Below are 23,595 nucleotides of genomic sequence, written 5' to 3' on the forward strand. Positions count from 1 at the left end.
ATGGATGAAGAGCCCTGACTGAAGTGGAGGGGTCTGGAAGAATCCGGAGACCCCAGAAGACCCCAGCACCCGGGTGATGACGTGGAACGCGACTCACTTCTTCTGCTTCTTCTCTAGCTCGTGGTTTCGGCTCTGCTGGTTCTCCAGCAGGAAGTGGGTGTCCTGCAGGTCGGAGGTCAGATGGTAGCACTTCCTCTTCAGCTGCTGGGCCATCCTCCTGGCCCCCTCGTAAGCGCTCTGCAGCTCCCCAAGCTGTGGGAGGAGCAGAACGAATCAGCCACCTCTGTCAGCACCGAACTGCCCCCTACTTCCTAGGTCAAGTAGCTGCTGTTTCCAGTGTGAGTGTAATGGGAAGAGAATAGGCACGGGGGCTGGAACGACCCCGTCCTGACCACTTTTCACCTGTGTCACCATGAGGAAGTTACTTCTCTGAGCTTCAGTTTGCTCAGGGATAAAACGGGGGGCGGGAGTGTCTATCATTCTCTTAGGGTTTTTAATTTTCCTCAATAATCCTCCTGCCAGTGTGCCCACAGATCCTTTACGTGCCCTGCCTCAACTCGACAGCCCCTGAAGGACTATGCATAATCGATAACCACATCAGTGGGCATAATCCGGCGAGACGCATGCGCATCAGCCATGGAGCAGCCCAAATGGCACATGGAGAAAATCTGACCAGGAAACCCCTGAGACAGGCTCCAAAGGTCAGGGCGGTAACTGGCACTCGAGATGGGCTGACTTCCACGGGGACACGCGCTGCTGGAAACAAACAGGAAAGCCACGGCACTTGCATCTCCTCCAGGAAACACCCTCCCAAATGTCCTAGTTTAGATCTGGGAGACAGGGCAACTCAGCACACTCGCTTTGAAGAAATGGCCTCATTAAAGAATTGCTTTAAATAAGCAAAACGCTGAGTTAATGAAGCCTGTAATTCTAAATTCAGTATTTGAAGGCAAATGGGATGTTTTCATATATTCTGCTGCTCAGAAAAAGGTTGCACTTCTATTACTTTTGAATGTAGCATGAGTATCCCTCCTTCCTTGGGGAGGCTGCCCCGACTTTATAATTTGTTATAGAAAGAACTGGGCTGCTCCCCTGTGGCTGCCCCTCACTGGTTATCTATGTCTTCTGAGCATCATGATACAATGTCCAGCTTGGAAGTGACCCCTAAAACCATCTCCAGAGAGCCTCACTTCCACTGTGTATAAAATCCCGTGTGATCTCATCCTGGCCCACCTCTGCAAGTTGATTCCATGATACTTTGCTCTCACAATGAGGAGATATATATCTATATATACATAAAATAGCGGGACAGGAAATATGACAACTCTTATTGTGCTAACCTCTAATGGGGACACCAGGAAGTATGCAGATAATCACAACACGGCATGATGAGGCTTACATTGGGAAAATAGTTCAGGGGCACCCAACCCAATGTGTCAGGGAAGACTTTCTGGAGGGAAGGACATTTAAGCTGAGATCTTAAGGTTAGTTGGAGATATGTAGGTAGGGAAAGAAAGTGTTCTAGGAAACGTAAACAGCATATACAAAGGCCCAGAGGTGAGAAAGAATAAGGCTTTTTGGAAGGAGGGGGACAAAAAAAGGGAATGGAACAGAATAGAGAGTCCAGAAAAAGACCCGAAGAAATACAGTCAGTCAATCTTTTACAAAGAGGCAAATGCTATACAGTGAAGCAAAGACAATCTTTTCGACAAATGGTGCTGAAACAAGTGGTCATCCACGTGCCAAAAAAAATGAATCTAGACACAGATATTACACAAAAATGAACTTAAAATGGATCACAGACGTAAATGTAAAATGCAAAACTATAAAGCTCCTGGAAGATAACACAGGAGAAAACCTTGATGACCTTGGATTTGGCAAATGACTTTTTAGATATGACACCAAAGGCACAACCCATGAAAGAAAGAATTTATAAGCTGGACTTTATTAAAACTAAAAATTTCTGCTCGGCAAAAGACATTATCAAGAGAATGGAAAACCACTGACAGGAAGAAAATATTTGCAAAAGACATATCTGATAAAGAACTTACCCAAAATATACAAGGAACTCTTAAAATCCAATGATTACAAAACAAACAACTCAAATAAAAAACAGGCCAAAGACCTTAACAGATACTTCGCCAAAGAAGGTTACTGATGGCAAATAAGAATATGAAAATATGTTCCACTCCTTATGTCATCAGGGAAATTAAAACAAGATACTACTACACACCTATGAGAATGACTAGAATCCAGAACACTGACAACACCAAATGCTGATGAGGATGTGGAGCAACAGGAACTCTTACACATTGCTGATGGGAATGCAAAATGGTACAGCCACTTGGGAAGACAGTGTGATGGTTTCTTACAAAACTCAACATACTCTTACCATATGATCCAGAAACCATGTACTTTGGTATTCACCCAAAGGCACTGAAAGCTTACATCCACATAAACACCTGCACATGGATGTTTACTGACAAAACATGGAAGCAACTGAGATGTCCTTCAGTAGGTGAATTGATAAATGAACTGTGATACATCCAGATGATGGAATATTATTCAGAGCTAAAGAGAAATGAGTTATCAAGCTATAAATGAAAAGATGTGGAGGAACCTCAAATGCATATTCCTAAGTGAAAGAAGCCAATCTCAAAGGGCTCCATATGGTATGATTCCAACTATATGACATTCTGGAAAAGGTGAAGCTATGGGGACAGTAAAAACATCAGTGCTTGCCAGAGGTTGGGGGCGAGGGTAAACCGATGGAGCACAGAGGATTTTTAGGGCACTGAATCTATATGTATGAAACTATAACATGGATACATGTCATGACACATTTGTCCAAACCCACAGAATACATGACAGTAGGGTAAACCCTAATGTAAACTACAGCAAACTACAGCCTTTAGTGATGGGTCAATGAATGTTCATTGACTGTAACAAAGGTCCCACTCTGGTGGAGGATGTTGATAATCGGGGAGGCTATGCAAGTGTAGGGGTAGGGGGTAGACGGGAAACCTCTATACCTTCCTCTCAATTTTCCTGTGAGCCTTAAACAACTGAGTTGGTTGGACTCAGTGGTGTGCCGGAGCTGTCTCGTACCAACTTAAAAGTGATTCTGCACATCTCTTCCCAGTTCCACATCCAGTGACATCACAATGGTAGCCTGACATTGGCCATGGTGGGAACATTTACACCACGGAAATGGGCAACTGGCAAACATTACATATCAGGGTCTGTTCTTAGAGCGACAGTTTATCAGCACACCACAGGTTAAAGTGTAGACTGGGTAGAATGCAGACTAGCGGTGGCTGGAGACAATGCGAAACAGAGGCCAAACTACTTTCATCTAGATACGCCAGACAAGGTTACATGATATTTGTAATGCCCAGCTGCACTTTCAAGAAAAAAAGGGAAATTGTAGGATGTCAGAAATGCAGAGGACACAAAACAAGAACACTCATGGTAGATGCTAACACTATGGCAGCCAAGGTGGGGGAGAAGAAGAGCAGCAGAAAGATCCAGAAATATCCCTAATGATAGAGGCTGTGTTCAAACGCCCAGAGGGAGACAGGAGACAAGGCCTCGGGGCCACGGAAGGTGGGAGCTTGGAAGGAAAACCCTTGCACTAAGCCAGGACCCTGAAGAGCTGCACCTATGCAACAGGGGGCAAGGAAAGCTCCACCCGTGGCCTGGAAGGTGGTAAGAATGCTTGCCACCACTCTGGCTCCCAGTCAGGGAGAAAGGATTCCCGTGAGAAATCAAAACCCCAGGTCTGTGCCTCGTGTGGGTTCAAAGCTCAGCCTGACACTTTGGACATGCTGCAAAAATCTGAAATGCAGAATTTATTTAGCATAACCTCAGGGGCTGCTGCAGAAGAAAAAGTGCAAAAGTGCTTCTTCTAAGAGGAACACATCCAAAAACATAAGACTCCATTTAAAATCAATAAAAAGGTTTTTAAAATTTTTTAAATAAGATAGACTCAATAAAAAAAAAAAAAAGCTAAAGACACATAAAATCTCACCACGAGAGTCAGAAGGGAAAAAAGGAACATCTACAATGCAGACCACGTGGGGCTGGTGTGTGAGAGGCGCCTGTGGAAGATGTACTCACAATCAAAATTTACAGAACACACAGGCAAACAATTCCCAGCGATAGTCAGTCTAACTTGCGATAACAGAACGACCTGAAAGAGATGCTGAAAGATCCCTTGGCTGCTGTGTGGTTGAGGGGAGAGGCTGGAAGCAATGAGACCAGTTAGGAGGCTGTTGCTCTGATCTAGACGAGAGACAGAGGTGGCAGGTTAGGCTAGAGGCAATGGGGGCTGATATCATTTGACTATTTTAAGAGCACATTACAATCATTTTACAGATGAGAAACCTGAGACCCAAAAGGTAAAAGTGCTTTCCACAAGGTCAGAGCAGAAAGGGAACTGGAACTCAGGGATCCCGAGCTCACTTTCATGTTCTTTAGTCCACAGTGTCGAACACTCGCATGTAGAGAAACTATCACCCATATCCCATAGAGACCTGCATGTGTAATATCAGTGGAGGTGGAGAAGCACAGAACAGGTGATGTCCTCTCTCCCTTCCTGGGTTCAGCCAACACCCTGAAGAGGGAGGTGAGACCCTGCCCAATCGCTGCCACTTTTGCAACCCAGACTATCTCCCCACCGCCTTACCTTCTGCTCCAGCTCGTTCCTAGACGCCAACTCCGAGTCCAGCCTCTCCTCGGACTGCTGGAGACGCTTCCTGAGGAACTCGTTCTCCATCTGAGCACAGTCAAAGCGCATCTGCCACTCATCCGCTGTTTAACAGAGTCAGAGAGGCCAGGACGGGAGGCTCAGTGAACGAGGGTGGTTCTCTCCCACGGTCTTAGCTCTTTGTGCACAATTTCACAGTGTTAATAGAATTCCTGAGGCTCGACCTCAGGCTTCAGATTAGGAAATCCCACTTTAAGTCCAAGCTTTAAAAACCACTTCCTCCAGGCAGCCTGCCCTGACTACCTCCAGGTGTCTAACGTTACTGACCACTCACTATTTTAAGCTTGGTCGTTTTACACTGTTCAATTTCTCTACAAGTGTGCAAAGACCTTTTTTTTCCCCAAGGAAAGTCCATAATTTTTGAGGGTAGGGGAGTTGTTTTAGTCATTTGCGGGTTTCTCCACACCCTCTAGAAGAGTCCCCCACACAGCCGTTCCCCCCAACATGGTAACACAAGTTCACCAACTGGAGTCATCCTACTGGCCTACCACACTGGGTGACAAGAGTACAAGATCAGTGACTGTTGATTGAATTAATTAACAAATAAATCAATGAGCAATAATTAAAGTGTCTATTAAATGAAGAGCATTTGCAAGTTTCTTGAGAGCAGGGCCCAACTAAAATTCTTCTATAAACCACCCACCGACACACAACAGGGTCTGGCTCAGTGCTGGACGCATATCGTAAAAGGTTCTCTTTAAATACTTAACCATGTATAGTGGGAAAACATATATTTTCAGTAATTTCAACTCCACCTTGATCCACAGAAGAGGCTGTGGTGCCACTGCAGTGGTGTGATTAAAGTGTTTTATTGCTTCTTTCACGTTTCCTGTATTTTTGAAATTTTCTGTAATGAGTATGTATTACTTTCATAATGAAAAACAAAAGATTTGTGGATTAGCTTCCTGGAATAAGCATCCCGAGCCGAAAGCCTGCACAGCTAATGTGCTCATGAGCTCAGCGCATTTCCCCCATCGTCCGACTCCCATATCTTTGCACAGGAAAACAAATGGCCGGGGAGTATCATTCAGACATAAATCACAGTCGGGGTGGAAATGATGTTCTCCTGGGGAAATTGTGCCGGTTCTGGGCCAACACGTTCCCCACTCCCTGCGTGGACCCTGCCTTGTTGGGTCTCAGGTATGTGAGAACCTCAGACTCCTGTGGATTAACCTCCCTGGTAAACGCCTGCCCTGGGGGCAGCCAGGAGGAGAGGATAACGAGAGGAGAGCAGGAAGCAAGTGTGCCCTGCCTCTCCTCCACCACCTCCGACCTTGGCTCAGAGTCTGAGTGTCCCTGATGTTTCTAGGGCATTGATTCTCTGGGGGCACTGAAGGAATGGTATCAACGTTTCATAAAGGCTGACAGGCACGCTGGGAATCCTCCTCAGCTGACTCATTTAGACTGGGGAGAGGAGGTGACAAAGATGTCATCCTGCCCGTCCAGCCGTGAGAGGCGAGTCCCCAGGTTACCGTCTAAGGCGGGCACCACCAGGAACCCCTGGCTCCTCCGAACATACCTCTCGTTGGGCAATTCAGGGGTCCTCTCACCCTCTCTCCATTCATTCAGTAACTACTAAGTGCCTGACATCACTTTTAAATGGGGACAGTAGTCGCTGCTCCACAGGTGATGAGCAGGGATAATGATCCCGCTATCAGTAATATCAGAAATAATGATAAACTAACAGCTATTCAGCATTCTGTACCATGCACGTCGCTAAACACTTTCCATTAATCATCTATGGCTACATCCATTTGAAAGATGAGAAAACCGAGGCCCGATAATGTCTTTGCCCAAAGCCACCCATCTAATAAGCAATGGAGTCAAATCCAGAAATGGGATTTTAGAGATTTCACTTTTTAACCACTGAGCTGACTTCCTCAAAATTTATATTAAAAACTCATATAAATATAAGGGCACCCTGCCCATCCATAGAACCACTTTTTTTTTTTTTTTTTTTTTTGCGGTACGCAGGCCTCTCCCAGACCGGGGCACGAACCCGTGTCCCCCGCGTCGGCAGGCGGACTCTCAACCACTGCGCCACCAGGGAAGCCCAGAACCAGTATATTTTTAAATCATTCTTTGCATTATTACTAAACAGCACCTGCCACACTGATAATTTATTACTTGGGATATTGCTGGACTATCTGTTTAATGCCTGTGTCTTCCACTGGGCTGAGTGTCTTCCACTGTTCCTTTCTCTCCGCCAACGTCTCAGCCCCTAATGCAGCGCCTAGAGCATCATGATCGCAGTACATTTGAATGAATGGAATAAAAGGACAGCTTTTCCACCAGCGTCTAATCCCATGGGTCCCAGTGGCTCACCTCCTCCAGTGCGACTCCTTTCCAAATCATTCAAGCGAATTTTCTGCTGGGCTTCTTCCAACTGCTTCTCCACTTCTCCCAAATTCTTCTGGACTTGCTCATACTTGCTCTGGAAGAGAGGCCTCAAGGTTTCAAAATGGAGCTAGACAGAGGCCATCTCACCTAAGGTGCCTCCAAACCAGTACTGGCCACCTACCCCCGGCACAGTCTTCACCCAGGACACCTGCAAGGCCAAGACTTAGGAAGACTCAAATGTCCTCCAGGACTCCGAGTGTGGGAGTCGGTAAGCCTGTGCATCCCAGATGTGAGCACGGGGTGGTCGGGGTTCGGGGGGTCAGGCCCGCCTCTCCCAGCCACTCTGCTCAGCCACTCCCACCCCCGGCACTCCCGACCACTCGCCTTTAGCTCCTGAACTTCCCGGGAGGCCCGCAGCCGCTCTGCCCGCTCACTCTCCAGCACGTGGCAGGCCACGTCCCCTTTGAAGCGCTCCTCGGCCAGCTCTGCGGTCAACTCCGCCATCTGGGAGGGGGAGGGTGAAGGCAGGGTTACTTGCGGGCGCTGCACACCCTTCCGCCTCCACACACACTCCACAGGACCACCCTTGGACTAATCACTGGGTCTTCTTGCAAGGCGACCCTTCAGCATAAGGTGGCTAAGAGCACGGGTGCTGGAATTTTACTGGTCCAGGTGTGTTAGAATCCCTGGCTCAACGCTCTGAACCAGGCAGGACGCCTCTCGGACACTCAGTTCTCTCAGCTTTAGCGGGGGGTGGATAACTGAGAGAATTGTCGTGAGGACTGAGATGACCCACGTAAAGCTTAGCACGGTGCCCAGCACACAGTAAGCATTCAATTAAAAACCGCTTGTTCTGGTAGAAACTCTCCTTAGCCGTCCTTCAGGGAGCCACCTCACTGGGCCAACCAACAGGCTCCCTCAGTAAGACACGCTCACGGGTGCCCACCCCCCAGGGATGCCCTCAGCCAGGAAACACCTGCACGGTTCCCCAGGGTCCACCTGCCCCTACCAGGTGACAGCCACGCTCACCCGGTATCGACTGTGTGTGCTCCCAACCTGCTTATGTCTCATACACTTTTACCGCCATTACCTATCCTACTAGCTATTACATAAACCTGTAAAATGGGACCGGGCAAAGAGTTTCCATGAAAACTAGGTTGAATGCTTTGGAGGTAACAAATACAAGTGAGTTGCTTCTTAAAATTCTGTCAAACAGGTGTAGGTGCAAAAACTATAAAGAAAAAACCAGAAGTAAAAAATTTAGGCTTTTGCATTCAGATTTCTTTGCCATTTGCTCTGCTTTAAAGAAATCAAAACTGGAAATCATGTAGCTGTGTGCTAGGGGTGTGGTCCAAAAAAGAAGCAGATCTGGGGTCAGACGCTTATCCTCAAAGGGCTCTGATCCTACCTCAGTGAGTTGAGGTAGACACGTTTAAAGTTAAAAATAAAAATGTTTATTTTTAAATGAATTCCCACTTGCACTGACTTTTTTTTTTCCCCCCAAAATAACCAACCAACAACAAACACCAAACGGGTCAGCGCTTCTGTGGTCTTATTGTTCCAAAATACAGCCTTCTGGGTTAAAGGATATGCCGAAGAAAGTGAGGAGAGAAACATATGAGTGGACAGTTTAGACCAAGAGGCACAGAACTGACCTTGAACAGAAGAGGAGTCCTCATGAAACTGAGGCTACCCCTTGTGTGAGGCAGTGGCTCAACCAGAGGGAGAGAACGAAAAGAAAAAAAAATAGAGGTAAGAACCCTGTACAGGGTTCAAGTTCAGACACAACAACCAACATACTGCGTGACCCTGGACGAGTTTCTTCCTCTCTGGGGCTGTGGTCACCTGAGCTACAAAATGCACTGAATTAGGTGATGTCTCCTGTCCTCTGGCAATCCCATTCTATGCCATAGATCTTGCATATAAAGATGTCAAAACACCACAGTTTCCCGTCAGACCCTGTGTGTGGTACCGAGGAGCGGCTGTGTGGTGCTCTCACACAGACTCGAGGTGGCCCTTCTGGTGTGGAATCCAGGCCCCGTCAAAACTATCAGTTCACACGTGGCCTCAAAAACCACTCAGCTGCCCCATGAAGAAGGAGGATGCAGATCTGTATGTTCTGACATTAAAAAAAATAAAAAAACCGCAAGTCATACTGCCAAGGGGAAAAAAAAAAAATAGAACGTTTGGCATGTTTCCATTTTCGTCTGTATTTGCACAGAAAAAGGCACTACCGAACTGTGAATGGGGATTCCCCGCCACAGACCCCCGAACGATGGACTCACAGAGGACTCCAATTTCCTTGTGATGCATTTCTGTACTGGTGATTTTTTAAACCGCTTTTGTAATCAGAAAAACACAAAACAAAAATATCTTTTTAAAATAGTCTAAACCATAAATTGGGCTGGGGCTGCCCTGTCCATTCTGTGCCCCCCACCTTTCTTCCTCCTCCAGCCCATCAGCTTCCCTCCCATCTTGCTGACCATACCAGTGACAGCTCAGGCCAAAATGGCAATTTCAATAAACAGACCAAAAAAACGAGGCTTAAGGGGAGTGTTCGGAAGTCACACAACAAGTAAGCAGCACAGCGTGGAAGCAGACCCAGGTCCCTCACATCCAAGTACTGAACGCCAGTTAAAGGGGAAAGGGCTCTCTGGCCGTGTTCCTGGCTGCCTTTGGGGTGGGGCTTCCTTTGCCATTCCTCGCACTGTCGTCTCTAAAGTATTCATTGCAATGACCTTGGACGGTTGTTTAAATGCAAATCTCAGGATCCTCAGATCCCCCAAACCCAAGTCTCTGAGGTGGGGCCCAGGAATGTGAATTTCCACACACTCCAGGGTGACTCTTCAGCACCACGAAGTTGAAGAATTACTGCCGTAGAAATAGCTAGGATCGCCTCCTAACCTTGGCCTCACCTGGCTTTAGATGCGTTAGATTTGCCTGTGGATGTGCAAAGGCGTTCAAGCTGGAAAAATGATTACTTGCAGTGAGTGCCGACTACAGGCCAATGCAATCCAGGAGCGCCCCAGATCACACCCCTAAACAGGCCCTGCATCCCCGAGATCAGCCCTGATCCCATACACAACTGTGTTCCCTCTGCCTTAGCCAATCAGTATGAAATTTAATTTGTGCTAATGGGCCTGAGCAAAGGGAGCACAAAATTAATTTAATGCATTAATTCTGAGTTCCACAGACCCCAAGTCTGGAAACAAAAGAACAATTAGTCTTTTCAACCTGGGCAAACGACAGCCGCTTTTAATAGAGACAGTAGCCCCTGACCTCCCCCTGTCCCCACAAAGCCCTCTCCCTTCACACATTTTGGGGTCTGGGGGCTCTGTCCGTGAGGTGAGGGGTAGGCACCACGCCCAGAGCTATTAGGTGAGTGCAAAATGAAGGCCAAGTTAATGAGGGGAGAGGCTGGTCTGCAAAGCCAGAAGGGACCTCTGCGGATTGCTCCAGGACCAGTTAACCAGCAATTATTCTGGAAGCCTCCCTGGGCCCATCACTTGGCCAAGTCATCAGAAAACCTCTTTCTACTTAGGGACAACGACTCCAAGGGCCTGCCAGAGAGGGAGGGACAGAAATGAATTAATCTGCTGGACATCTTGCACAAACAGAAATAATATATCCTGCACGCTGACACCATGCGCAGTTTGGGGCAACAGTGGGTAACGGGGATTTGAAGGATGTTAAGTGCCGAGCACACGTGGGGTCCCGTGGGCTGTCACTGTCACCTGCCCTTCATGATACAAGCACCCTGCCCTCAAAGACTCCACTGTCGAGTTGGGGAGAGAAGAAAACCACATGTGAGGCGCCCACGTGTCTTGCCTCAACCCTGCCCTGGGCTCTTATACTCAAGGACCCTCTGACCCCAAGTCACCTTTCCCGTCGAGAGCAAACAGCACCCTTTCCCTCTCCTCCTGTACTTTTCAGTTTAACCGAAAGGATTTGTTCATAATAAGCCCTTGAATGAGAAACAGCTCACTCATCCACCACTGAGGACAGACATAAGCTTACTGAGCACTGGGCACAGACGCCCTATGAGGAGGGTCTTTGCACAGGACAAGAAACAGGCACTGAGAGGTGCAACGATGTGCTCAAATCAGAGATGATGAGTGTCAGAGGGAGTCTGCCGGGGCGGTCTCACTCCCGGGTCCTGGCTGGACCTCTGTCCAGACGGTCCTCTGTCCCGCATCCACTGTCCCCTGGGCCCCTGGGGGCAGCAGAGCAGGAATCGTCGTCCTCCTGGAGCAGACGTGGAACAGCCAGCGGGTGCAGGTCAACGGCCTGATAAGACCTGGACCCCAACCACTCCACGGGGCCACGGCCAAAGGGAGCCTTGTGGACCCCCCGTGGAAGGGAAGCCCCCATCCCCATCAACCTGAGTGGCTAAAACAGAAAATGGAAAAAAAATCAGAAGAGAGAAAAGAGAGAGAGGTGAGAAAATGAATCGACAGGTGAAGGGCAGCCTGACGGCAAGGCCAGCGGCGGGGGGCGGGGGGCGGGGGGGCCGCTGTCTGCTGGTCAAGGAGATTAAGCAGGTCTCACGGTACCTGCCCCTAAAGCTGCCCCAGGCATCACGGATGACTCAGGACAAGTCTCCGGGGCCCTAGAGACACAGGCAGACACCAGTGCAGGCACTACTGTATTTCTTTTCCCAGCTGGGGCCGCCACCTGCTCGTAAGTAACAGTAATAGTGACAGTAACAGTAATACCTCAGTCACAATCGCCACCACAGACAGTGCTGATGGCATGCCCAGCACAGGCTAACCCACAGAACCCTCACGGCAACGCAGACAGGCAGGCACTGATGGCTCCAGACTGCAGATGAGGCACCAGGGTGCAGACGGCCAAGGACACCCAGCCAGCCAGGGGCAGAGCTGGGCTATGAATTACGGCAGCCTGGCTCCTGAGCCTTCACTTCTAACCACACCATCAAACTGCCTCTTGGGGGCTCAAAGAACATGTGCTGAGTGAACGAATAAATGCGCGTAAATCAAGGAGCAAATTTCGGTGGAGATGGGCCGCTGCTTTAAGAATGCCGAGAGAAGGGGCATCTCCTGAGCGGGATGTGGGGATGGACACATCACCGACTGGCCTTGGGGGGAGAAGGGACAGTTATGGGCTTTCATGAGCTTTAGAAAGGGTCTTCAAGGAACCCTAGCACCCCCCAAAAGGATAATAACCCCTCAGGTGCTGTCACCCACACATCCCATCCTGAGAATGTTCTTTGGTCCGGCCCCGACCTTCAGGATGGAGTTCAACCCTCTAACATGCTTCTCACAGCCCCTGTGACCCGGCCCAGCTTCATGGCCTGACCCCCACGCCATAATCACCCTCGCTCCAGGAGACACTCCAACCGCCAGGACTGCAGGTGCCAGGTCAGGTCCCTGCTCCCTGTCTCTGCCCTTGCTCTGCTCTCTACCTGGAATGCCTCCCCACCCCACGGCCTGGCTGGGCCTGCTCAGCCTTCAAGACCCCTCCTCCGAGAAGCCCTCCCTGAGCCCATTCCCAGTCTGGGTAGATGCTCCTCCTGGATCCCAGACAGACCTGGGTTCCAATCCCAGCTCTGCTAGTCATGGGCTGTGTGATGTCAGGCAAATCACTTCCCCTCTACGACCTTCACTTTCCTCATCTAGAACGTGGGGTACTAACACCTCCCTCACAGTGTGATTTGCAGGTAAAATGAGATGATGCAGGTAAAGTATTTATCACAGCACCTGGCCCAGACACACTGCTCATGAAATGTTACTTTAATTCCTAACTTCGGCACTATTCCATCCATTCATTCAATGCCCACTGAACGCTTGGAGGGTGCAGTATTATAGCTAAGGTGTATCATTGTCTTTGAGGAACTCAGTTTGCTGGGGGGGGGGAGGTAAAAAATATCAACTGTGTATTAGTCAGAGTGGGGCTGCGTCAGAGGGAGCGTGACGGCTGCTTTACAGACACCTCCTCACACAGCCCTACACGGAGGAATGCGTAATGTCACTGTCACCGTCTTACTCATGGTGACGCAAGGGCTCAGAGTTTTGAGGAATTTGCCTATAATCCCGCAGCAATGAGGTCACAAGGTCAGCTGTCCTGATGGACCCTCTGCTCCTGTCCCAGAGCACCAGGGCAGGTCACTGTCATCATCCCCGCCTCGTACAGCCCCCGCTTCTGCATTTGCGTTGCAAGGCAGCTAGAGACGAGATGATGGGCCCCATTTTCACCTGGGGAAGCAGAGACACACAGAAGGGACTTTCCAGCCGAGCCCTCCTCTGTGGGGCTTTGGCTCACCCCACTGAGGCCATCTTTAAACATGCTCACCCGGTGTCGGCAGAGCCTCTGCAGCTGGCTGTCCGCCGGGAGGATGCCCTCCCCGGCACGTGCCCACAGTGAAGGCCCGAGAGACCCTAACATCTTGAGTCAGGTAGGAAACCAGGCTGTTGTACTGCCCTGGGGGCGAGGGGCTACCACGCGCCGTGCCCACCGAGGCAGAGCGCTGCGCCAGAGCACGGAGCCAGGCGCCAGGAGAGCTGGCTGAGGTCCAGGCCCGCGACCCCCGCAAGCCACTTCCTGTCCCCTCCTAGAGGTCCGCTGCTGCTGGCCACCACGGCCATCGCAGCCACCTCCCTCAGGGCTATGCTAACGCACTTCTGCCCTAAGTTTCCAGTCCCCGCTGCATCCTGGTGATTGTCTCGGCAATTCCTCACCCAGAAGTCAAACTTCCTGGGCTAATGAGGCCAGACATCGGAGCGCACGGGCCTCCGTCTTCTGCCGTAAATAAGGTCCTGGACATATTCCAGAGAGAGAAGAGACCGCCCCTCTCTCACGCACCGCCACGTGCTCCCGCAGCCTGCCAAGGGCTCCCTACCAGACTGGCTGCTTCCTTGTGAAAATAAAAAACCCCACTTGGCATGCAGGCCGATTTTGCACGCTTGAAGAAGATTTACAGCCAGTGACTCAGAGGTTCCTCGTCTCCTCTTCTGCTCCTTCGCAAATGAAGCACTCAAATCATTTTGCCATAATGTTGTCTTTTGACTAAGCCCCGTCAAATGGGAGTTCCCATTGATGAGGCAACACCATGTTTCAGCCACGGTCCTGCGGCTGTTTCCCCCTGCAGAGACGAGGGTGGGGTGCAGACGCTGTGAAGGGGGCTGGGGGTCTTCAGGAGGCACAGCCCTGAAGGAGTGTCTGCTCCCCAACTGTCAACAGGAACTCGCTTCCAAGAAAGGAGAACCGCGTGGAAGGAGATGTGGGAAGAGACACTTCGTATTAATGTTTCTCAAAGTGTGATCCCTGGACCAGCAGGTTCAACATCACCTGAGAACTTACTAGAAACACAGAAGCTCCAGGGCCACCCCAAGCCACCGACTCAGAACCTCGAAAGCCGGGATCCAGCGATCTACATCCTGACACGTCCTCTCGGGGATTCTGACACACATTCACCACTGCTCTAACGCAGCACAACCCTCCCACATCAGAGTCACCTCAAGGCTTAGTGAAGAAGCACTGAAGGACCTCCACCTCCAAGATTCCCTCCTGGGTCAAAGCCTTGAGAGATGGGAGCAGGGAAGCTACAGGGTTAACAGCTCTTCTGGATCATTCCGACGCTCTTTAAAGTGCAAAAGCAAGCAACACAAATCAACAGTAGCTTTGCCCAGGTCGTGGGCGGGAGGTGGTGGGAAGGGAAGGGAAATGGAGCCCCTTCTTCGAAAGGAAGCTTACTTGGGCCCCAACATGCTACATTTCACCAAATCTGAGCTGCCATTGATTGTAAGATGCATCCTGAGTCCAGAGGTGTACAAAGGGAGAAAATAATGTGCATCTGAGAATCGATAAAAACAGAATGAAACCAAAAAAGTGCATATACTGTAATGGATGCAGGTTTGGGAGTCCTGGAGCCCTCTGACCTCCTCCTCGCCCTCTGGTGGGTCTGAAGAGACGCAGGTCTTCAGAAAACACTTCAAATTACTGCATCAGAGAAGGCAAGCCACAGAGTGGAAGGCATGTGTACTACTTACATTGAGCAACTGACCTTATATCCACGGCATATAAAGAACTGCTACAAATTAACAAGCAACAGAAAAGACGTGAAAGACCACTTTGCCAAAGAGGATAACCAAAGAGCCAAAAACGTGTGAAGAGGTGCAAATTAAAATCACAATGTTGTACAAGTGCACACCCACCACAATCGCTAAATGAAAAAGGCAGATAAGGCCCAGTGCAGGTAAGGACGTGGAGCAGGCAGAATGCTCACGTGTGGCCACGTGCAAGTGCAAACCGACACAAACACGGTAGCAAGCTGTTGGGCAGCATCTACGAAAACTGAACACAGAAACAACTTAAAACCCAGCCATTCCATCCCTAGGTGTATTCCTAACAGAAGTGTATGACCTGTGCACCAAAAGACACGTGTGAGGATGTTCACAGCAGGCTTGCTCTTTATAGTTGAAAAAGAGAAACAACTGAATGTTCATTTAGAGTAGAAGGGATAGAGAGCGGTCTCTGTGCATAATGGACTACTCTACAGCAAAGGGAGGGAGTGATCCACCATCACCCATGACAAGGTGGATGAATGTCACAAATGATGTCAAATGAAAGAAACCAGACACAAATGAGTAGGCATCTTTGATGAATTTAGGTAAAGTGCAGAAACAGGGAGAAAACTAATCTATAGCGTCAGAAGTCAGTTTGGTGGTTACGGGTGGAGGGTAGTGGCTGAAAGGGGGCACCAGGGGGGAAGCTGAGGGAAGCTGGGAGTGACCTGTGTCACACTCTGGGTGCTGGCTGCATTGGTGTGTCCACTTTGTGAAAATTCATTAAGCTGTACACTTAAGATGTGGGCACTTTTTTGTATGTTGGACCTTAACCTAAGTCTAAAAGGCAGGAGGAAAGGAGAAACAGGAGGAAGAAGAGGCGGCAGAAAGGGGGGTTTGAGAAGGAAGAGGAAGAAATCCTAACACTCAGTCATCTAAATGTGCTTCCTGGATAAAGCACTGCTTTGACTCCCGGCTGAATTCTCTTTATGGCACTGGCATCACACCCTTGGCTTGCATTTCAAGGAGATGCTACCAAAAGCATTCCTACAGACCCCTCTTGTGTTTACTGTGTGAATAGTGCCCTTGGTGCCCTTTTAATGAGGATTCATGAGAGAAACTTCTCTAATATCTAGATTATCTCAATACCCTGAAAAGTTACTTTTTTCTCAAGCAATAGGTGTGTGTGTGTGTGTGTGTGTGTGTGTGTGTGTGTGTTTAACCTAGGCACAACATGTCTATGGAATATCCTGTTTTCCTCTTTGCTTTGGTTGCTAGGAAGCTCAGTGTCAAAATTTCGGCCCACTTTGAATGGTTCCACTCACCCATCCTGTGTCTATTCTGTACCTGGGGCCGGGCTGACGTGATGAGCAAGACACATCCCTGCCCTTGGGTTCTCCCAGTCTAGCTGGGACACAGGAGGTGACTAGGTTGCACCGATCAATGCTGTGAGGGGAAGGAAGCACAGGGCCAGGGGTAGAATATAGTGGGGGCCTAACCCACCCTTAGAGGGTCAAGGAAGGCTTCTTGGAGGAAGCACCACCTGAACTCAGTAAGAAGGGATGACCAGACATTTACCAGGTGAAGAGGGTGGAGAGGAATGTTCCAGGCAGAGGGAACAGCACAGGCAAAGGCTGTGAGGTGAGAGTGAGTCTGGGGCCAATGGTAAACGTCTATATTCTAGCTCTCCCTGGTTTTGTATACTCCTCAGCTCTTAGTTCCCTTTGCTCTGATTTTCTTAGCTTTAAATTTTTATCTTATTTTTTCAAGGCCCCGTGCATTCAACCGTGTGTGATACAAAGACAGAAAGAACCTGGACAGAATATTCCGTAGGTGCTGACATGTCTATGCTTGGTTCCGGTCTCAGAAGCCTGGCTCCCTCCCTCTCTCCTCCCAGTGTCCCGTAAGCTGGAGCTCTAGATGCTAAAGATGCTCACCGCATCCCTCTCTCCAAGTCTCCCCCAGCAGCTGACACATCGCAAACTCCCAAGTCCAACCTGACAGCTCGAGATGAATTACTGCATCAAGTGTCAGCTCCGCGGGAAGGAATTTCTACCGGGAAGTCACCGATATTCCCCACCAGCCCACGGAGCTCCGATTTTTTGCTTCTGCTGCTCTACTCATGGCTACTTCCGGCAAGAGAGGTCAGGCCACTGGCCCCCTGGAGCCTCGATGGAGAACGTAAGGCACTCTCAGTTGTCATTTCGTCTCCGCCTCACAGTCTCGTCCACGAGAGGGGCACCGGCTCATGGCGCAGCAGCCCCGCCCGCCCAGCTTCTCCTAACTCTGTGTGCAGACGTGACTCTCCCTTCCAGGGGCCCCTGCCTCTTGCCTGACCATGGGAGTGGGTGTGGATTGAGCAGACAGAGGACCCTTGGTGGGGAGAGTGGACACAATCACGGGGAGGATGAGAAGGGTGGAAAAGAGACAGCCCCCCACCCCAACTTCATTCCATGCCCCACGTGAGCCAGCGAGGCTCAACTCAGGCTGCGAACGTAGAGCGAAGGTTGAGTTATGTTGGCTTGATGGTGAATCTAATTTCAGTCCCCATTAGCCATCAACCAAACCAAGCAATATTACCAGTAATGACAACATCACAGCCTCGCCGGCAGAGAACGCTCTAGCTTTGCTCTGGACTGAGCTTTATCTCATGTTGCTTCAGGACCTTTGCACTTGCTGTTTCTACCCTTCCTCCAGATCTGCACAGAAACGGGTACAGCAAATCGTTCAGATCTACATTCAAATATCTCAGTCCACAGAAGTCTTCCCTGACCACTCAGGAAATACTGGCCCCCACTCGACCTCCCTCCACTGTCACCTCGCTCTGCTTAATACCTGCAGCACTCCACGATCTGAAATTAGTTTGCGTGTTTATTTACTTGTGATCTGTCTCCCTCTATTGGCCTGGAGACTTTGTGAGGACAGGGACTTTGCTTTGTCCCTGGCTGTATCCAAGGGGTCGGTCCAGTTGAATGTCTGCCACACGGGAGATGCTCACAGTATGTGATGAACATGGGAATAAATCAGCTCCACCTGAACTCCACCAGAAGCCTGTGAGGTACCCAGGGCTTCCTGAAGAAAGGCAGCGAAGCATTCAACTAGGGTGCAAAACTGAAGGGAGCACCGAAAACCTCAGAAATCAAGATAAATTAAAAATGTTAATGCAATCTTTAAGAAAATCAAAATTAATGCCAAAAATCTGTGATGACTAAAATATCAAACTTTTAAATAAAGAATCAAGACAGGATCCCACTGTGCAGAGTTCGTCACTTGCCTCACCCTAATCTTGGCCCGTAAACCCTGCATTTATTTAAAATTCTGATATTCTGCTCATCCTGGATTTTTCCTTCTTCCCTTTTTTTTTTTTTTCAGTACGCAGGCCTCTCACTGTTGTGGTCTCTCCCGTTGCGGAGCACAGGCTCCGGAAGCGCAGGCTCAGCGGCCATGGCTCACGGGCCCAGCTGCCCCGCGGCATGCGGGATCTTCCGGACCGGGGCACAAACCCACGTCCCCTGCATCGGCAGGCGGACTCTCAACCACTGCGCCACCAGGGAAGCCCAATCCTGGATTTTTTGCATTCAATTTACCTCTTAAAAGATGCTGCATTAAATACTATTTATCTCGCTGAGTTTTTTGGTGCCCCTTTTAATTCTGTGCCTCAGACACATGCCTTCCTCTCCTCACCCTCATCCGGCCCCGAGAGCTGAATGGGATGGCAAGTTTTCCTTGGAGAGCTCTTTCCTGGTCTCCCCACAGCTCACTGACCGCGCCCCCACATTATACGGAATGAAGACGAAGACGTGTAGAGGTCTGTAATCTGAGATCGTCTCCTTGGGGGCAGGGCCATCCGGTTCACGTCTTCATCCCCAGCCCACGAACTCAATCCCCAGCCAAAGAGAGAAAACCCCGGCCTGCAGTCACACACACCCCAGCCCAACCTTCCCCAGTCACGTGTCCCTTCCATCCCCCAGAGTCGGCCACTATGCAGAATCTGGCATTATTATTCCCATGAATACCTTTACACCATAACTACTTAGGTATATTCCCCAATCACTGTATGGTATTGTTGTGCACATTTTAAAAACTGATATGTACTGTAACACATTTTAGGCATTCTTTTGTAAATTAATCCTTTTCCTTCAGCATTTTGTTTTCGAGGGCAATCCATGTTGGTTTATGTATCTCTGGTTGAAGGGTCACGAAACGTCTTCTATAAAGAGCCAGATAGTAAATATTTTTAATCTCTGCAGGTCATACAGTCTGTCACAACTGCTCAACTCTGCCTTTGTAGCACGAAAGCAGCCAGACCAGGCACAGATGAATGGGCGTGGCCGTGTGCCCATAAAACTACAAAGAACAGGTGGTGACATGGATCTGCCCTGCGGGCCACAGTTTGCTGCCTCTTTATCCATTTTCACTTTGGTAACTGAGTTTTTAGTGTAACAAAATGTGTTCATCCATTCTGTCAACAGACTCCCTTTTGGGTGTTCACATTTCTTCAACACGACAAATGTTGCTGCTATAAGCTTCTTGTCTTTTCATTTAGGTGAGAGAGCTTCTCCTGCATGTGCACCTAGAAGTGGAATTGCTGGGCCACAGGGTACAGGCAGCTTCATCTTTCAGAGATAATGCTAGATTGTTCAAGAGCCATGAGATCAATTTACTCTCCCACCAGCAGCATGAGCTCCTGCCACTACGCCCCTGCCAGCACTTGGCTACATCAGACCTCTGGATTTTGCCCATCTGAAGCGTGAAATGACACCTATTGTGTTAATTCACATTTCCTGATTGCTAGTTAGTTGCTCATCTTTTCACGAGTTTATTGGCCATCTGAATTCCTGATCATCAGAACTCTTGCTCCTGGGAACTGCCAATTCCTAATTTTTGCCCATTTTTTTAAACTGGAGTGTTTGCCTTTTTTCCAGTTGATTTGAGGAAATTCTTTACATATCCTGGTTACTCTTTATCAATTATATGTGTTGCAAATTTCACCTCCCAGTATGTGGTGTGTCTCCATTTTATGCTCTGACCATCAGAAGTTGATTACTTTACTGGGGTCCCAGTGATCATTTTCCCCCTGTGATTTGTGCTTTTGTGACTTATTGAAGAAATTCTTCCCTTTGGGGCCAAATGACATGGGTTTGAATCTCAGCTCTATACTTGCTGGTTGTGTGGCCTGGGGAAGGTACCTAATATCCCAGAGCCTCAGTTTCGTCCTCTGTAAAACGAGGACAGTAACAGCATGCACTTCACGGGGTTACTCTGAGGAGGCCCGAAGGCACTTAGCACAATGCCAGGCTCATCCTCATCACCTTCTCCATCAGCAGACCTCCCCCCGCACAGGGACCCCACACAGGAGGGATGGGGCTACCTTGCTCTCCAGAAGGTCTGTGTTCTGCCGCAGATCATTCCGAGACCTCTCTGACTTTTCTAGCTTCTGTCTCAGCGCTGTAAGCTCCGCCTACAAAAGCAAACACCTTAACAGAAGCCCTTCCGCACTGGAGGTATAGGTTCCACGTACATAAAGAGTGGCCAGGGAACGAAGTAGGCAAGTCAGCAGCCTATCTGTGATGACACCCAGATGCCAAGTTCCTACGAGGGATGTTTTCTTTGACCATTTCTGAATATCAATGGCTCTGCTCACGCAAGTCTGGTCTATACCACCCCAGTCTAGGGGCTGAATGCAAATACTCAGAACAGGACCGCCGCTTATCCTGAGACTGGGCACGCCCGAGTGAGACGGGTGCTCAGCTCTTCGTCTTCCCTAATTATCACTTTTTGGCCAGTGGGTCAGCACGAGGTTTACAATACCACCATCAGGAGCAACTGAAATGCCCACGCACTGAAGGCTGATGGAGTGAACCATGAAACACACACACCAAGGAGGCCTATGTGGCCATGAAACGAGAACAAGGAAGACTTCTTTAAAAATGGGAACCATGTGACGATATATAAATGTATCACATTAACATGTTGCACACCTTAAATTCACAATGTTGCAGGTCCAATATACTTCAGTTAAAACATTTTTTTAAAGAAAATCCAAAACAATAGACATGCCATGATTCTTAAAATATATTCTGAAGTGAAAAATGCAAGCTGCAGAAGAAAACATAGTATGCTACCTTTTGTGTAAAACAGAAAGGAACCATTAGTTTAGGGTGTGTGTGTGTGTGTGTGTGTGTGTGTGTGTGTGTGTGTGTGTGTGTGTGTGTGTGTGTGTGTGTGTGTGTGTGTGTGTGTGTGTGTGTATACAGGCATACTTTGTTTCATTGAGCTGGGCTTTATTGCACTTTGCAGACATTGCATTTTTTTACAAATTGAAGGTTGGTGGCAACCCTGTGTTGAGCAAGTCTATTGGTGCATTTTTTCCAACAGCATTATTTTTCAATTAAGGTACGTACGCTGTTTTTTTAGACAGAATGCTATTGCACACTTAATAGACTAAAGTATAGTGTCAACTTTTGTAGGCTCTGGGAAGCCACCAAATTCACGTGACTCACTTTACTGTGATACCCACTTTATCTCGGTGGTCTGGAACTGAACCTGCACTATCTCTGAGAAATGCCTGTATTTGCTAATTTTTGCAAAAAGGACCAACAGGCAGGATAAATCAGAAACCAATCAGAGCAGTTATCTATAACAGGTGGGTGCTAATAGGGTAGAAGGGAGAGTAAGGGGAGTGCCCCCTGAGAGATAAGAAGATAAAGGACTCAAAAACTCTCCCCTTGAGTCTCCCGGATGAGCAGTAAGCGAGCGTTTGCACGCCCCCGGGGCGGTGATGGCGCCTCTGACCAGCACCCACTAGCCCACAGAGGAGCTGGCCACATGGTGGAGGGAGGTCTGTGTCGAAGGGAGCAGAGGGATATCTGCAAGGGGGCAGCGAGGGCTGTTGGCGGAGCATTCCCAGATGAAGGATTTCAAGGGGTGGGGCACCGGGTCTGGATGCAAACACTAAGGGGCGGGGCGGAGGGAGGCGCCCTGCCTGCCCCGTGCACCCACCTCCTTGGCGCGGAGCTGCTCCTCCCCGATGGTGGCACTCAGCAGGGGCCGAAGGGAACCCAGGAGCTGCCACCACGGCCAGTCCTTGACCGCCAGGAACACAGCCACATTCTTCTGGATGCACTGGGCAGCCAGCCGGTGAATCTGCAGGGGAGGGAGAGTGGAAACTGAAGGGCCTTTCCCAGCCCAGTTGAAGGAGGCAGAGGGTGGCAAAGGGGGTACAGGAAATGGGTTTATCCTAGTGGAAGGGATTGGGTAAACTTAAAAAAAAAACAACCTTCCTTTCATGGAGTCAGGCTCCTGGCATCAATATTAGGCCACAGTTTAATTTTGCATAACCTAATAATAATAATAATAGGACAAGGAGTAGAAAATATTATATAAAACAACAGGGTCACCTCTTACATGGGGATCAGGCTCAAAAGTCACTGTGCAAGGCAAAAACCATCCTCAAAAATCCCTGACACTGCCCGCGAGAAACAGTGGCCACGATTATGTCGCTAGTTGATATTTAAGGAAGGGATATTATTTTAAGCCCATTTAAACACAAATTCCATGCTTCCCACTCTTCTGTGTGCATCGGAATCTCCTGGAACGCTTGTTAAAACACAGACGGCTGGGCTCTACCCCAGAGGGTCGGATTCAGTGAGTCTGGGGTGGGGCCCGAGAACCTGCATTACTCACAATGCAGGTCCGGGCACCACACTTTGAGAACCGCTGACCTAGTGCATTCTTACCATAGGTGGGAATCAAGCTGACTAAGAAGCCAGAGGTCCTTTCCCTTTGCCACCATCACAACAGCCACGGCTCGCACAGCTGGCACAGCGCCTCCTACGGGCCATACACTGCCCAGAGCATCTTACACGCACCAGCTTAGTCCCCACTACAGCCCTGTGAAGGTAGGTGGTGTTATCATCTCCATTTCAGATGGGAAAACTGAGGCACAGAGAGGTACAGTCACGTGCCCAGTGCCACACAGCTTCTCAGTGGCAGTGTTAGGATATGAACCCCTGCAGTCTGGCTGCAGACACAGCCCAGGCGCTTAATTAACCTCTATTTCAAATCATCCCAAGGCATAAACTACCTAAGTGCAGTGCGCTGGTAAAACTGCCTACAGTATTTTCACTATTAATGTTCTTGCCTTTTTCTGTTCTTACCAAGTACGTACAAGGGAATTTACCAATTGACATGAGCTGGAGGCATGTGCGCTGAGACTCATTCTGGTGGCAGTAATTAACAACGACAACACTAAGGCAATGACAGCTGGTATTTACCGAGCAGTAACGACGAGCCACGTACTGTACTACGTGCACATTATCTCATGTCACCTCCACCCAGGTACTATGTGGTACAGATGGGATTCGAACACGCTTCCTGTTTGTCTCCAGAGCCGTGCTGCCTTTCTCCATCATGCAGGCTACAGAAAGGAGACTCAGTCTCCGGATATGTCTGAGGATGGTG

At 49.1% G+C, this 23,595-nt stretch overlaps 1 protein-coding gene across 2 annotated transcripts in view; it reads right to left on the reverse strand.

Annotated features, from left to right (window-relative positions):
- Nucleotides 1-23,595, reverse strand: part of MYO18B (myosin XVIIIB) — a 235,791-nt gene that overhangs the window by 106,997 nt on the left and 105,199 nt on the right. For both annotated transcript variants that reach the window (XM_060122034.1, XM_060122033.1), the window contains 6 exons: nucleotides 22,135-22,278; nucleotides 20,504-20,593; nucleotides 7,493-7,612; nucleotides 7,094-7,202; nucleotides 4,688-4,812; nucleotides 98-252 (listed from right to left, as the gene is read on the reverse strand). In XM_060122034.1, coding sequence (XP_059978017.1) covers nucleotides 98-252; nucleotides 4,688-4,812; nucleotides 7,094-7,202; nucleotides 7,493-7,612; nucleotides 20,504-20,593; nucleotides 22,135-22,278 — 743 coding nt within the window. The remainder of the gene's footprint in view (nucleotides 1-97; nucleotides 253-4,687; nucleotides 4,813-7,093; nucleotides 7,203-7,492; nucleotides 7,613-20,503; nucleotides 20,594-22,134; nucleotides 22,279-23,595) is intronic.

The sequence above is a fragment of the Lagenorhynchus albirostris genome, chromosome 14 (assembly GCF_949774975.1).
Source record: "Lagenorhynchus albirostris chromosome 14, mLagAlb1.1, whole genome shotgun sequence".
NCBI lineage: Eukaryota > Metazoa > Chordata > Mammalia > Artiodactyla > Delphinidae > Lagenorhynchus > Lagenorhynchus albirostris.